At 44.6% G+C, this 16,507-nt stretch overlaps 1 protein-coding gene across 7 annotated transcripts in view; it reads right to left on the reverse strand.

Annotated features, from left to right (window-relative positions):
* FAT1 (FAT atypical cadherin 1) overlaps window positions 1-16,507 on the reverse strand; it is a 363,497-nt gene that overhangs the window by 16,668 nt on the left and 330,322 nt on the right. For all 7 annotated transcript variants that reach the window (XM_033943896.1, XM_033943897.1, XM_033943893.1 and 4 more), the window contains exon 26: window positions 12,068-12,205. In XM_033943896.1, the coding sequence (XP_033799787.1) occupies window positions 12,068-12,205 (138 nt within the window). The remainder of the gene's footprint in view (window positions 1-12,067; window positions 12,206-16,507) is intronic.

The raw sequence follows: 16,507 nt of genomic DNA on the forward strand, positions 1-16,507 counted from the left end.
ACTCTGCCGCGGAAGCGAGAGATGCGTTGTAACACTCGCCCTATCATGGGCCACGGCGGGAATACATACAGAAGGGAATTCGGAGGCCATGGGAGAGCTAACGCGTCTACCCCTTCCGAACCCTCTGTCTTGCGTCTGCTGAAGAACCGAGGCACCTTCGCATTGCGGGACGAGGCCATGAGATCCATCTCCGGCAAGCCCCACCGACGGACTAGCTGGCTGAACGCTCGAGGAGACAACTCCCACTCTCCCGGATCCAGAAGATTTCTGCTGAGAAAGTCCGCTTGCACGTTTTCGCGACCTGCAATGTAAGCCGCCGACAGAAGCGGCACATGCCTCTCCGCCCAACGAAACAACTCTCTTGCCTCTTCTGCTAACTGCGGACTCCGGGTGCCCCCTTGGCGATTGACATAGGCGACCGCCGTGACACTGTCCGAAAAGACTCTGGTCGGCTTGTCCTGAAGTAGTGACTGAAAAGCTAGCAGCGCCAGCCTGACCGCCTTTAACTCCAACAAATTGATGGGCCACTGGGCCTCCTGGACGGACCACCTCCCCTGCACTGACGCCTGCAGGCATTGGGCCCCCCAACCCTGCAGACTGGCATCCGTGGTGACCACTATCCAGTCCGGCGTGGCCAACGGCATGCCCTTCCACAGATGCAACTCGTGGAGCCACCACTGCATGCTGTGAGCTGCTCGACGACTCCATGGGAGACGCACATTGTAGTTCAGAGAAGCTGGAGACCAGCGGGAGAGCAGAGACTGTTGCAAGGGCCTCATGTGGTGCCGCGCCCAGGGGACCACCTCCAGAGTCGCCACCATGGAACCCAGCACCTGTACATAATCCCACGCTCGCGGTCTGGCCGTCCCGAGAAGTAGGCGAATTTGAGCCTGTAATTTCTCCCCCCGGTCTCGGGGTAGAAACACCTTCCCCAGAGCCGTGTCGAACTGCACCCCCAGATGCACCAACGACTGCGATGGGGACAGAAAACTTTTGGGAAAGTTGACAATCCACCCCAACGACTGTAGGAGAGAAATCACTCGCTGAGTAACCGCCGCACTCTCCTGTCTGGACGAGGCGCGGATTAACCAGTCGTCTAGGTAAGGGTGTACCCGAATCCCTTCCCTGCGGAGGAAGGCGGCTACCACCACCATGACCTTGGAAAAGGTGCGGGGTGCCGTTGCCAAGCCAAAGGGCATTGCCCGAAACTGATAATGCTGGCCCAGAATCGCAAACCGCAGATACCGCTGATGCGGAGGCCAGATTGGAATGTGGAGGTATGCCTCCTTGAGGTCGAGGGACGTGAGGAACTCTCCCGGTCGCACAGCCGCAATAACCGAGCGCACTGTCTCCATCCGGAAATGGCGAACACTGAGAAATCTGTTGACTCTTTTGAGATCCAGCACCGGCCTGAAGGACCCCCCCTTCTTTGGCACAATGAAGTAAAGGGAATATATACCGGTGCCCACCTCTTCCGGGGGCACCGGTATCACTGCCCCTAGCTCGAGCAGCCCCTGAAGAGTCAATCTGACCGCGTCTCCCTTGGCCGCCCCATTGCACGGGGACACCAAGAAAGAATCTACGACGGGAGAGGCAAACTCTAACTTGTACCCTTCTTGTATAATGTCCAACACCCACTGATCTGACGTGATCGTGGCCCACTCCGCCCGGAACTCCGAAAGCCGGCCCCCTAAGGGCAAGGCGGAGGGAGCCAAGCCCCCGTCATTGTGGAGTGCGAGTGGCTGGGGTACGTGTTGACTGTCCCGAAGAGGGTCTCGTCGTACGAAAGGACCCCCTCTGCTGAAACCTTGGTCTCGAAGCAGAGGACGCACCAGATGCTGATCTGAAGAAAGGCTTACCCGCCCTGGATCTCCGAACATCCCTGAAGCGTGGTCTAGACGATGAGGGCCTCACCGGGGGCCTAGCCCTATCCTCCGGTAAACGTTGAGTTTTGGTATCCCCAAAATCCTTCACCAGCTTATTTAAATCTTCTCCAAACAATAAACCCCCTTTAAAAGGGAGTCTCACCAGCCGAAGCTTAGAAGCTGCATCGGCCGCCCAATGCCGTAGCCATAAGGATCTGCGAGATACCACTGACAGAGACATCTGCTTAGCAGATGCCCTAATAATATCATACAAGGAGTCGGCTAAATAAGCCAAGCCCGACTCCAAATCTGCCAGCTCCGAGGGAACAGAACCCCCAGACTCCATTAACGTATCTGACATGACCTGCGACCACTGCAGACATGCTCGCGCCGCATAAGAGCTGCAGATTGCGGCCTGCAAGGTAACTGCCGCTACTTCAAAGGACATTTTTAAGGAAGATTCAATCTTCCTATCCTGCGCATCCTTCAATGTCACACCCCCTTCCACCGGTAAGGTAGTCTTTTTAGTTACGGCTGCCACCAAAGCATCCACCCTGGGTAATCTAAACTTATCTAGTTCAGTCGGGTCAACCGGATACAAGAGCCGCATGGCTTTTGTTACTCGTAAACTGGCCTCTGGCGTATCCCATTGCGCCGAGATCAGCTCATGCATGGCTTCATGCACCGGAAAAGACTTGGGGGGTCTCCGTGTACCGGCCATCAGGGGATTACCTGATACCGCAGTATCTGCCTGAGAAATATTCAGCCCCTGTAAAGCTTTCGAAATCAAGGAAGAAAGTTCTTCTCTATGAAACAAACGTAGAGCGGACGGGTCATCCACATCTTGACCCGGGGGATCCCCTGTATCCCAGTCCAGGACCTCCCCCTCCTCCAAGGATTCCGGAAGAGAAAAAGGGGATCTAGGCAGAATCTCCTCTGCTTCCGCGGTCGCAATCCTGCGCTTCTTTGGTAGCAGCGACCGCCCCGGCGAGCCCACCGTGCCCTCAGCCGGCCTGCCTGTCCCACCAGGCACCACCGCCGACGTCGAGGGCACTGGAAGGGACACATCGACCCCCGGCCCCGGCGGGACGGGCTGCGCACCCTGCAACAAAAATGCCCGGTGTAGCAGCATAACAAATTCTGGAGAAAATGAACCAAACGGAAGCGCCGCTGACTCGCCCTGAGCCGCACCGGGGAGCGGGGCCGCGACTGCCGCTGGTGCTCCCGACTCCCCCGCCGCCGCTGGACTCCCCACTGCCACGGAAGCGCCCCGCAGCTCCGACTCACCCTCGTGCTCCGGGGACATCTCCCTTGCCTCACCGACCCGGGCAATAGCAAGCTCGCAAGCCTGCATAAAGGCATCTTCTGCCGGTGGAGCCTCACACTCGGCCGAACACAGGCCTGACCGTGTTCTGCGCGCCCCACAGCGCGAACACCGGCGACCTGCCTCCTTAGACATCCTGCGTTCCAGCACGGCGTTTTTTTTTTTTTTTTTTTACACGCGGCGAACGCCGCCGACTGCCGACTCCGCCCCCCAACCACTCCTACACGCCGGCACGCGAAACCCAAGCAACGAGGCAGGGAAACACTCACCACTTCGCTCCCACGATCTTAGACGCCAGGACACGGCTGGTAAGTGTACTGAAGGCAAAAAATGCAAAGATTGCAAACGCTCAGCACTACACAGGAAGTCGACTGGGTTTTTTTTTTTTTTTTTTTACTGGAATGAAGACCTACGACCCCTGCAGGACCAATCAACCCCTCAATCACTCGGAGGGGAGGGTGGAGCAGGGACCTGGGAGGGCCCAGGTGTAACTCCTAAAGCCGGCACCAATCAGCCAGGCACCCCTGTCCTACTGAAGAGACTGAGTCTCAACAGAGGCAGTCCAATCGAACACCAAAATCTCCGATAGCAGCTAGAATCCAAGAGCTAGTGGGCTAGCTCAGTCCCTGCTGGGAGATAGAGCAAAACTGAATCAACAGAAAGAACACCAGGCTTTAGGGCCAACTGTTAATCGGTTCTCTATCTCCACCTGCTGGTCGATGTGAGCTATACCCACTAGTCTGGATTCATCTGCTGCTTTGCTATGGAATTGCTATTTCCAGCATGGTTTGGTGAAGACAGACTGTAGGAACAACAACATCTAGAAGTTTCCATGCACACAGTATGAGATATGCTTCTGTCCCCTTCAGGGCAGGATTAACCAATAGGCCCACTAGGCACGTGCCTAGGGCTCGAAATGGTCAGGGGGGCCCGATGAAGAAGGACATCAACATTGTTTTTTCCAAACGGCGATGGGCCCCTCCCAGCATTGATCGGCAACGCGGGCCACCCCCCCCTTCGATCAGCAACGCGGCTCCCCCCGATCGACGGAAAGTAAGACAAGCAAGCAACACGGGTAAGAAAGGCAATGGGAACTGTAATTTTGCAAGCGGTGCTGCTTGCTCAAAGCTTCCCTCTGACACAGCTTCCTGTTTCCGCCTGGGCGCATGGTGGGGTGGGGCGGGACAGGGGGCCCAGTGTACTTGTGTGCCTAGGGGCCCTCGATGAATTAATCCTGCCCTGGTCCCCTTAACATAGGCAACTCAGTGCCACTTTCTTTAGCACTTCAAAATGCTGTTTTGGTGTAACTTAACAGTGAATATAGTAACCGTTAGGAAAGAAAGAGTAGAGAATATTGCAAATTTGATAAATTGTCTCTGTGCTGGAGAGGAGGGAAAATGTTCAATGTGAATCAAGTATGTTACCCATCACTCAAGAAAGTTAAGTTGAGGAATTAAGGTCCTGATTCTAAAAATGGCACCTAACTTGTTAGGCACTGAGGAACATGGCACTTACCGCATGTCAATCTTACGTTAGGTGCCATTTATAGAATCACATCTAATGGTGCCGAAAGTGGACTTAGGCACCAGTAGGCGTCCTCATCTTAGGTCCTCCCCATTTATGTCAGGGTTTTCTTGGCCTTAATATTGGTGCCTAAGTCCACTTTAGATATGTACAACGCCAAACATGCTCACGATCCACCCCTAACCATGCCTGCTTTCTGGTTAGTGCCTCAGACTAGGCGCCTACCATCCAATTAATTTTAGCCCATTATGAGATGCTAATTGCTCATTATCAGCATTAAGGTTTTTAAATAATTAAGTTAAGCAAGTAGACCGGCTAGGTACACTGATCTAGTCACTTAACTTTAGGTACCGTTTATGGTCTCTGGGCCTAAGCCTATCAGGCGATCTCTAATTCTTCCCTGCCCTTACCCTCAAGGGCAATAAAGGAGGCGAGTCCCTAACACATGTTTAGCATTAATATGAATGCTTTTCTCCACCTCTGATATTTGGATTGCGTACATTAGTCATTCTTGTCATCTATTCAGATCTCACAGTATCTGCTCATATCTCCTAGATCCAGTCAAAACATGCTGCAAACATTAAAGGGTTAATACAAGATGCTACTGATACATAGCTACCACCTTTTACTAAAGGCTGCCAATTTACTACTGATATTTCACACATTTCCAAACCTTGCGCAGGACTGCATGGCCAAACATAAAAAGCAGTTATCACAACATTAAAAATATAATACAGTACTGTAAGGACAACACTAGGAAAGAGAGAAATATATATACAATACATTTGTTTCTTATTTTATTATAAGCTAGTTAAACATTAACAGCAAATAACGAACATGCTCTAGTCCACTTATTGATATGAGCTGAGCTATTCCGATTGCTTTTCTCATTCAGGGGTAGTAAAGGAAGCTGTACATGATACCTTAAATAATACAGGAGATGATACTATAAACGGTTTCTGGATGCAGTTTGCGTCTCATGAAATTTTTCTGTGATTCCCTTCAGAGTCCACTTGAGCTAATGGGCATAATGAGCCCACTTAAAACTTTTGAGTTTATCCATTTTTTTTTTGTCCACTGCCCTCTCAAGCTGAATGCACATTAAACGCAGCTAGAAGTTTATGAGGCTGCCAGCAGCAGAATCCTGGAACTTCACACAGGAAACCTCTTGAGGGCGCAGAAAACCATTTGTTCCCTCCCCTTTTTCAGGTGTTTGAATGCTCCGCATAGCGATACCATAAAGCAGGAAAGAGTTAACAGTGCAAGCAAGGTAGGGTGTACTGGGAGAAACTTAGGCCTAGGGGAGGGTTTTTTGTCAAGAGATTGACCAATCATGTGCAAAATATATTTACTTAAAATACAACCTTGTCATTATTTAAAATAGTAGTACACCTAAAATTAACATTTAGAGGTAAATTTGAATGTACTATGCTGAAGTGCCACTATATTGCTTAATCATCTTAGTTAATAAGACTGGATACTATCAATAGGCTGTATAAATTGCTAGCTTCCCCCCCCTTTCAATGAGAGGCATTGTTCTACTCTTTGACCACTACTTAGGTAGATACACATTTTCTTCAAGGAAGTGAGCTGTGCACTTTCTATACCGCTCTGACAACTATAGAGCAGAGCAGCATACAATTTAAGTTTAAGAAAACAAAAAATGGAGACCCGAGGATGTTTCAACCAGGGAAATGAAGAGAGCTGAAGTTCACCAATAATTTGAACAAAGTCTTTTATTGATTTCAAACAAAAAGGCCAGTCTCAGTTTGTATAATCAAAAAGACCGAACATGGTCCGTGTTTCAGCTCGAATGAGCCTGCATCAGGGGTCATGTCGACACTAGTACTTGATAAGATCTTTTCTAGTAGACAGGTGAGCAATTCTAGACATGCGGATTCTCTCCCAATGGTCGCGAGCCATCTGCAGATGAAATCCTCTCTAGATTTTTTCTGTGACTCTCCTCTACTTCACAGGGAGCTCTGCTGCTACCTTTTCATGGCTTCTAAACAAAACATTTCCATTCTGAGTTTCAGGTTAATTTTTGGACATCCATTAATCACTTTAGTAGTGACATTTGGAATAGTGATTAATGGATGCCAAAAAACTGACCTAAAACTCAGAATGGAAATGTTTTGTTTAGAAGCCATGAAAAGGTAGCAGCACAGCTCCCTGTGAAGTAGAAGAAAACCAGAGAAAAAATCCAGAGTGGATCTGCAGATGGCTCGCAATCATTGGGAGAGAACCTGCATGTCTAGAATGACTTACCTATCTACTGGAAAAGTATTAATTTCAACACGACCCCTGACACAAGCTCATTTGAGCTGAAACACAGACCATGTCGGGTCTTTTGGACTGTACAAAATGAGACTGGCCGTCTTGTTTGAAATCGTCATTTCCTTGGTTGAAACATCCTTGGGACTCCATTGTTTATTTTCTTACTTGGCTATTTTTGTGGAGACTGTTGTTCTTTTTTTGTTTAACATTTTAAATTTTAAGTTAGAAAGGAACTCCAAAAGTTAAAATAGGGCAATAATTCATATATACAGAAAAGAAGAGAAGGGGAGAAGAAGAGGTAGAGTGTAATGAGGCTGGAGTCTCAAACTAACATTTATAACAAGTCAGTATTGTTATATACCTTACTAGCTGATGCCCCGGCGTTGCACGGGTATTTAATTATAGCAATAACACTGTAAATGGATTCAAATAAAGATACTTTATAGTGGTGAATGAAAGTATTTTTTTACAGCTTAATAAAAAGTACAATATTCAAATAATAAAGTGAAATATTTGACAAAATGAATACAATACAACTAACGCAAAACGTGATTATAAACAACAATTTTAGTTTCACCTCCTGGAGCAAGAACATATAAATTCTTGGGTGAACCCACCCTTGAGCAAGCAACATAGAGTTGTGGGCCGTGAGACCCCCAGAACATATCACCCCAGGTAGTGAGGGATCTGCATACCAAGTTTCGTTCAAATCGGTCAATCCTTTTTTGCGTGATCGCGGCACATACACACACACATACATACCTCCGATTTTATATATATATAGATTAAACAATCAAGTTTTCAGTTCTGCTTTAAAGCTCTTAAATGATGTATTATTGTGGAGGGAAAGAGGAAGATCATTCCAGTTATAAGCAGACAAAAAGTAAAAAGCACTGTGGCTAATGAATTCAAGTTGTGCGGCATTAGGGTTAGGTAACACAAGTCGTTGATCATTTAAAGAGCAGAGAGTTTGATTAGGAGAATATGAGATCGTAAGGTTAGATAAATACACTTGGTGTCCCTGACGAAAGGTTTTGAAAGTGAGTACTGCTGTCTTTGAAGGTAACCCTCTGCTCTACTGATGATGCTTCTTCAATAGATAAGTTACATGCTCTCTGACCTATGTAGCAGAGTAGTCTAATAGCAGTGTTCTGTAATGTTTGAAGCTCTTTGAGGAAGTAGTGTGGTAGTCCAGCACAGATAACATTGCAATAATCAACTCTCGAGACAAATAGTGAAAGAATGAGCGCATGGAAATTGTTGTGATTGAAGAAGTGACAGATAAGGCATAGTTATTGTCAGAAAATTAAAAAAAACCTGATTTTTGATAATTAGAAATCTGAGGTTGAAAGGACAAAGAATTCAAAATGATTCCAAGGTAGTGAAAGCTAGATACTGGGGTAATTTGAGCTCCAAAGCGATTTACAGGAATTGTAGGTCTCAACAGAGCTTTGGTGAACCAGTAAGCGACGGTCTTATCCTTATTTAAAACTAATTTATGCTCTCGTAGTCAATTTGTGACTTGACAGAAGACAAGCCTGTAGAGCTTGACAGAAGACAAGCCTGTGTAGAGCAGGGGTGTCAAAGTCCCTCCTTGAGGGCCGCAATCCAGCCAGATTTTCAGGATTTCCCCAATGAATATGCATTACATCTATTTGCATGCACTGCTTTCATGGTATGCTAATAGATCTCATGCATATTCATTAGGGAAATCCTGAAAACCCAACTGGATTGCGGCCCTCGAGGATGGACTTTAACATCCCTGCTGTAGAGGAACTATTTTAGGAGACGAGGGATCAGTAGGATAAATGAGAAGAATGTCATCAGCATAAAAATATGATGAAATTCCAGTAGACTGAATAAAAGAAGAAGGGGGGAGGAGGGCTAAGAAAGAGATTAAAGAGAATGGGGAAAAGGCTTGGGACACCACATTTCAGTTTTTTGTTTTTCAAGACTTAGAATCAGCAGTAATAACCTGGAACGAATGGTGCAGAAGGAATGGGGTGAACCAAGAATGAACTGTTCCAGAGAACAAGGCGTGATCCATAAGATTGAATAGATCAATGGACATGGTTAATATTTTCTTATGTTTATCTAAATGAAAATGTAGCTTGCTTAATAATGCAGTTAATACAGTCTAAGCGCTAAAGTGAGCTCTAAACCCAGACAGTCTAGGATGGTGCAAGGCTAATGACTTCTCTGACTACGATGTTAGCTGAATGACAATTTTTTCCAGAACCTTTGACATGCAAGCATAACATAAGTTTAATATAGGGCGGTAATTATTTGGAATAGATGAACCAAATATAGTTGTTTTGGGGTTTGTTTTTTTTAAGAACAGGGAGAACAGCAGCTGACTTCCACAAGTCAGGGAAGGAACCAATTTCAAGACTATGATTATGCTTTTTCTGGATGTCTGACTGTGACATTAGGACAGAGCTCATTCAGTTTCTACTATTATCCTCAGGACACCCTCTACATTACAACACGTCAGATTTTAAGGAATTTGTGTGTGAATGGGACCTGTGGAATTGATTTTAAGGGAAGAGAATGCTTCCTTTCCGGTCAACAGGATGACTCATACATGAAAGCAGCTAAACATTCTTAGGGCTTCTGATTTTAAGTTTTAGCCAATGAATACTAACAAATCACCCCATTGCAAAAACTGTAAACAGTGTTTATTGGATAAACATTGAGAAACAAAACCCAACCCTTCCCCTAGTACTTTTTCTACTCTTTCCCTTGCTTGCTTTGGATCCTGCACTGACCACTCATCAACTGCACAAATATATGTATTTGACTCAGATGGAAAAAATGACCAGCAGCGGTACTTACACCACAAAAAAACAAACAAACCCCACAAGAAGAAGCAAAAAGGGCCTGATAGTCAGCTGGTGATCATCAGAGTTTTGCTGACCACTGCTGGTGTTATTCCCAGAAATTCAAATGTCGGGACTTGTCTGGACTCCTGCACTGAATTTCCAGGTACATGGTGTTGGTGAAACCATAGCCAGTTATGTACAATATTTAGCACTTAACTGGCTAAAGCAAACCGCATAAGGACTTTTATGCGGTCTTAGTTATGTGGCGACCTTGGCCAGTTACGTGCTGACTACTGGCACTTAACCAAATGCTGGATCCACCTTAGAAAGCCTCAAGTTTATTAAGGCTTGATATACTGCTTTTCATTGGGTGCTAACCAGACATATCTGGCAGTGCTATCTGGTTAATTGCTAAATATGCCTGGTTAGCCTCTAGAAGGCAATTTAAGTATCAGGCCTCACTGGCTTAATTAGCTGGAAATACCTAGAATCAAAGCCATTGCAGAGGTACAAAAGGAGGATCTGTGCTTATGAATCTCTTGATTGTTTGAGGTGTGCGGTATAAACTGGACTTATTTATTTTCAACAGAAATACTGCTTACTTAATTAAATGTCACAAGAAAATCAGTTGGCAGAAAGAATAAACAAGCATCCAAGTATTGAACTGGCCAAGAACCAGTGAAACCAGATCAAAATAACTAAGCCTTTCTTATGTACAACTTCCTTTTCTACTATTAGGACAACCAAACTTACAAGAATCTCCTTAAAATCTGCTCTTACTCAGAGGTGATTTGATCCATATGACAGCTGAGACCAAAACAAAAAAGAAAAAAAAAAAATGAAGAAAGATTAGGTTCTTACCTTGATAATCTTTTGTCTAGCAGTCCTGAGTGTTAGGGTTATGCGTCAGAACCCGCAAGTTCCTTGCAGAATATCACCACTCATCTTTCAACTTTGCCTCCTTCCCAGTAGGCTTGCTCCTGCCCCCTCAGTTTGTACAAAAGCAGTCAAGAACCACTGTAATAGAAAACATCACTGGAAGGAGGGCAACGGGAAGAAGTCAACACTATACTTCTGTCCTGCTCTGAAACAAGTATAACACTATCAAAATCATACATAACTGTGTGCAACCAGCACTAACTCTTATGGAGCTTATGGCTAAGAAGAAGGAACTCAGACTTGACATCCCTTTTTATTCCAGCTTAGCCGAGACAAAGAAATTCTTCAGTCAGACAAAGACTGAAATTGAGACCAAAGGAAAGTGAAAGAAGATTATCAATGTAAGAACCAAATCTTTCTTTCTAGTGCAATGTGTCTAGTAGTCCTGAATGCTAGGGACATACCAAAGCAGTCCACTGAGCCTCAACTCCCGGAAACTCTCTCACCACGGCAGGGGGTGGACCACGCAGCTAATCTGTTATTAATCCCAGCCAAGCTGGGAAGGAGTCAAACAGCCTGCGTTCAAGCTCCTGATAAATCAGCAACTCAGGGGACAGCTACCCAACTCCAAAAACATTACAGCAGGCTGGCTAGACAGGTGTCCCAGAGGGCTGCTCCTGCTAGCAGCAAACTTCTGCTGCGCAAGTCTGAATCTTCTCCCAGGCAGGTCCTAACAAGAGGAAACCTCTGGGTACTGATCCTCCAACTTAAAATGACAGGAAAAAAATGAGAATAATAAAACCACAGAGCAGATCAGAAACACATCTGAGCAACTTGGCTGCAAAAGAAAAACTGAGGGGGCAGGAGCAAGCCTACTGGGAAGGAGGTAGAGTTGAAAGATGAGTGATATTTTGCAAGAAACTTGCGGGTTCAGATGCATAATCCTAGCATTCAGGACTACTAGACACACTGCACTAGAAAAAGACCTTTAATTTTTTTTCAACAGATCCTTGCAGCATAAGGGCACTTATTTATAGAACTGTACTATCAGATTTTCATTAGCTTGAAGGCTTCTTCCACAGAATGAAAATGTAAACCAACTTATAAATCTGTTTAGAACACACAAAGAGCTTTTTGCAATTCATACAACCCATAAAGGCAGAGGAAAATATTTTTTCACAAGGTTTTTACTGTCCCAACACTACACCTTAGTTAACCTGTGGCAAATTAGATAGAATATAGAATCACTACTGAAAACATTACTTTATTGTACATAAAATAAATATGGCTTCCGTAACTCTCTATGAGGACAATCCAAATATGGAGAAAAACAAGTGGTTTATTCAGAACAGTGAATAAAATTGTGTTGCACATACCATTATCATCACATGATTCTGACTGGAAGGAACTAAGGGACTGGACCTCAGATATACTTTCTCGAGGATTGTACAGGTGACAGGTCTTCTCTTCCAGAGACTTTTTGGACAAGCAAGGATCAAGATCTACAACTTTAGCTGCAAGCAAAAATAAATGTAAAGATAATTAAAAACAAAACCCTAATTCCCCAACATAACACAGCAACAATTAGGGACATGATACGTCACCTGCAGTGGAAGTTCAAGATGAAACAAGGGCCCAAATTCTGTAAACGGCGCCTAATGCTACACACCTATTTTGGAGGCGCCCAACTACCGTATTTTCACTCATATACCGCACACCCGTGTAAAACGCGCACATGGGTATAGCGCGCGGGAAACTGTAATTTATGTAAATAAATTTTTATATACCGCGCACACCCCTATACCGCGCATGCCGCCCCGACTCTCCCGTCGCTGCCCGACTCTCCTTTCGCCTGCCCCGATTCTCCTCTGGCCAGCCCGACTCTCCTTTAGCCCGCCCCGACTCTCCTCAGGCCAGCCCGACTCTCCTTTAGCCCGCCCCGACTCTCCTCTCCCCCTTGAAGTCCTGTCCCCACCCTGAAAGCCTGATGCCCCCCCTCCCGATGTCCGATTCACCCCCCCGCAGGACCGCTCGCACCCCCACCCCGAAGGACCGCTCGCGCTTGCACCCCCACCCCGAAGGATCGCTCGCACCCCCACAGCCTGACGTCAGAGAAAGGGCGGGACCGCCGGAAGAGAAAGCAGCGTAGACGCAGGGCTAAGAGAAGGGGCAGGACCGCCGGCAGAGGAAGCAGCAGGATGACGGTAGGCAGCTTCTACATGATGGGAGGGTGGGGAGGTTGTGGGAGTGCGAGCGGTCCTTCGGGGTGGGGGTGCGTGTTCGAGCGCGAGCGGTCCTGCGGGGTGAATCGGACGTCGCGGGGGGGGGGGGAACTATGTTAAAAAAAAGGGGATAACGCGCTCACGAATATAACGCGCATGGTTATACTCGGTTTGTAAAAATCATGTATAACGCGCGCGTTATATGCGTGAAAATACGGTAGATAAGTTCCTACCTAAATTGAATAACAAGCTCAATTAAGATTTTTAATCAGCAATAATTGAAACTTAGGTGCCTATCAAGAAAGAGTGATTCTGTATCAAGGCACCTCTAAAAATTTAGGCGGCCTTCAAAAAAAAATAGGTGCTATACATGTTAGACTTGGGTGTGGCTTCATGTTAGCGTCTTGTTACAGAATCGCTGCTCTTAAGCATGCTTAAGCGCTCGCATGGCCGCTTAAATTTTAGTTGTGCCTAAAATTGGCCTATTTATTGGGCGCCTCCAAAATAGGTGCCGCTCAGAGTGATTCACTAAACAGCACCTAATTTTGCATGAATCACGCTGAACAGTGCCTATTTTGGCGCTTCTTATAGAATTTGCCCCAAGGTTGCTACCTGGATCATCTCTATGATTTTCCTCCGACCCAGATTAACTAGCATTTCTTCAAATTAAATTCTCATGCACTTTTTCACTAAAAACATTGTAGTTGTCAAAACTGATCTATTGATAGCCACTGTTTGGGGCTCATGCAAATATCCATGGGCTTCCTATTTTTCTTTTTGTTCAACATAAGTATCTCTAATAATTGGAATTTGGATGTACAGTACATGGTGTGTCACACAAAACTGGGTTCACCAGTTGTAATAGTTAAGCATTTGAGAAGACAAGATTACTCCTGATGGAATTCTGTGCAGAAAATTTCAAAATTTTGCACACAAAATTAACAAATTATGCAAGTTTATTTGTCTTAATTTAAATAATATTTTTGCTAATTATTACCCATATTCCATTTAAAATATTCAAAATGACATTTTTTTTCTACCTTTGCTATCTTGATGTTTTATTCTTCCATCATGTTCATTTGTCTTTTCTATTTTCCTGTCTGTTGTTTGCTAATTCTCCTTCAAATGGCTGCTGTCCATTTGCCTTTTCTTCTCTCTCCTGTCTATTTCCTTACTACACCTGCCTCTGAAATAAAGATAATTACTTTTTAGCTCTTTTCTGCCTCTCACCCCATTCTTTTTATCCTTTCACTTATCAAATTGTCATCTTCTCTCCCATTCCCCATCTCATTCCTTCCTCAGCCCTCCATTTCATTTCTTCTTCAACGTGCTCCGCATTACCTTATTTCTACCCTCTATAATAACTATCCTCTCATCTGTTTCCTTGACACCCTCTTTTCCCCCTCCTAGCCTCTCCCTCAGGGTTCTACCATTCTCAGCAATCTTCTTTCTCCACACTTATAGCCTAACATCTGCTCCCTCTTAACATCATAAGAATAGCCTTACTGGGTCAGACCAATGGTCCATCAAGCCCAGTAGCCCATTCTCATGATGGCCAATCCAGGTCACTAGTACCTGGCCCAAACCCAAGAGTAGCAACATTCTATGCTACCGATACAGGGTAAGCAGTGGCTTCCCCCATGTCTCTCTCAATAACAGACTATGAACTTTTCCTCCAGGAACTTGTCCAAACCTTTCTTAAAATCAGCTATGCTATCTGCTCTTACCACATCCTCTGGCAACGCGTTCCAGAGCTTAACTATTCTCTGAGTGAAAAAAAATTCCTCCAATTGGTTTTAAAAGTATTTCCCTGCAATTTCATTGAGTGTCCCCTAGTCCTTGTAATTTTTGACAGAGTGAAAAATCGATCCACTTGTACCCGTTCTACTCCACTCAGGATTTTGTAGACTTCAATCATAACTCCCTTCAGCCGTCTCTTTTCCAAGCTGAAGAGCTCTAACAGTTTTAGTCTTTCCTCATACGAGAGGAGTTCCATCCCCTTCATCATTTTGGTTGCTCTTCTTTGAACCTTTTCCAGCACCATTATATCTTTCTTGAGATAAGGAGACCAGAATTGAATGCAATACTCCAGATGAGGTCACACCATGGAGCGATATGGGGAATTATAACATTCTTAGTCTTGTTAGCCATCCCTTTTTTAACAATTCATAACATCCTGTTTGCTTTTTTGGCCACCTCCGCACATTGGGCTGAAGATTTCATCGTATTTTCTACGATGACACCCAGATCCTTTTCTTGGGCGCTAATCCCCAAGGTGACCCCAGCATCCGGTAACTGTGATTCAGGTTATTCTTTCCAATGTGCATCACTTTGCATTTGTCCACATTAAATTTCATCTGCTATTTGGACACCCAGTCTTCCAATTTCCTAAGAACAACTTTGAACAATTTAGTGTCATCTGCAAATTTAATCACCTCACTCGGTGTTCCAATTTCCAGATCATTTATAAATAAGTTAAATAGCACTGGTCCCAGTACAGACCCCTGCGGCACTCCACTGTTCACTCTCCTCCATTGAGAGAAATGACCATTTAACCCTACCCTCTGTTTTCTATCCGATAACCAATTCCTTATCCACAACTGAACAGATGCATCCATCTCTAAAATGTGACATTTAAGAGATCCTGTATGCTTCCCAGATATTGCAAAAATTCCCTCTTACTTTGCCTATTTGCTGAGGCCTGATCTATGTGGTGAGAATAAGGAATTACATGCCTTTTCAGCTGGGTTAGAGAGAGAATTCTATTGTTTGGGATAAGGTTAGTTGGGTCCCGTGGTGATAAACTATATTTTTAGTTGCTGCTAATCAGGAATTATTATTATAAGGAATTATTTAGTGTGTAAGAATTAGTATATTCACTCATTTACTTAGGAATTATTATGTAATAATTATGTAATAAGATATATATATGTACAGTCAAACGAATTATGCTCGTAAACCAAGGTACCACTGTATTCAGAGACATTGTGAACAAATAATTAGTTTATTATTTACTGCTGGCATATGAATTATATTTTTATATTTCTAATAAAATTCTTCATATAGCCTTGGTCTCTATTCTTAGTATAAACTGGCAAAATAACGAACCTTGGGTAAGGAGTTTATGGTTTCCCCTAGAAAACTAAGCAACATGTAACTTGTTTATGTAACTAATTAGTACAACCATAAATCAACCAACAAATATGCTTATATTCTCTGCAGGTGAAGGAGTGAGTCCCCAGTCAGCGGTAATACTTAGAGGGAAGAATCAAGGCCCAGAGTAACAAGGTTCTGGAGGACTGGTTCTAGCTGAGAATTTCTGCTGGAATAACTGAACCAGATCAAGTTAGAAGATCTTGTATTATTATGAATATGACGCAGGAACAAATCGATAAGTACAATTTTGAAAAATGTGATCACGGAAACTGACTGGCCAGAAATCGATTATATTTCCTGGCTAGTTCCAATGATAAAATTACGAATAAAACTCTTTATTTAAGAAGACAAGAATATCCAATAGTCTCTTCTCTTCAAATTTTAAGAGTTATACTTGACCGCCATTTAACCCTGGGGGAACATACCGATATGCTTGTT

The sequence above is a fragment of the Geotrypetes seraphini genome, chromosome 1 (genome assembly GCF_902459505.1).
Source record: "Geotrypetes seraphini chromosome 1, aGeoSer1.1, whole genome shotgun sequence".
Taxonomy (NCBI): Eukaryota; Metazoa; Chordata; class Amphibia; order Gymnophiona; family Dermophiidae; genus Geotrypetes; species Geotrypetes seraphini.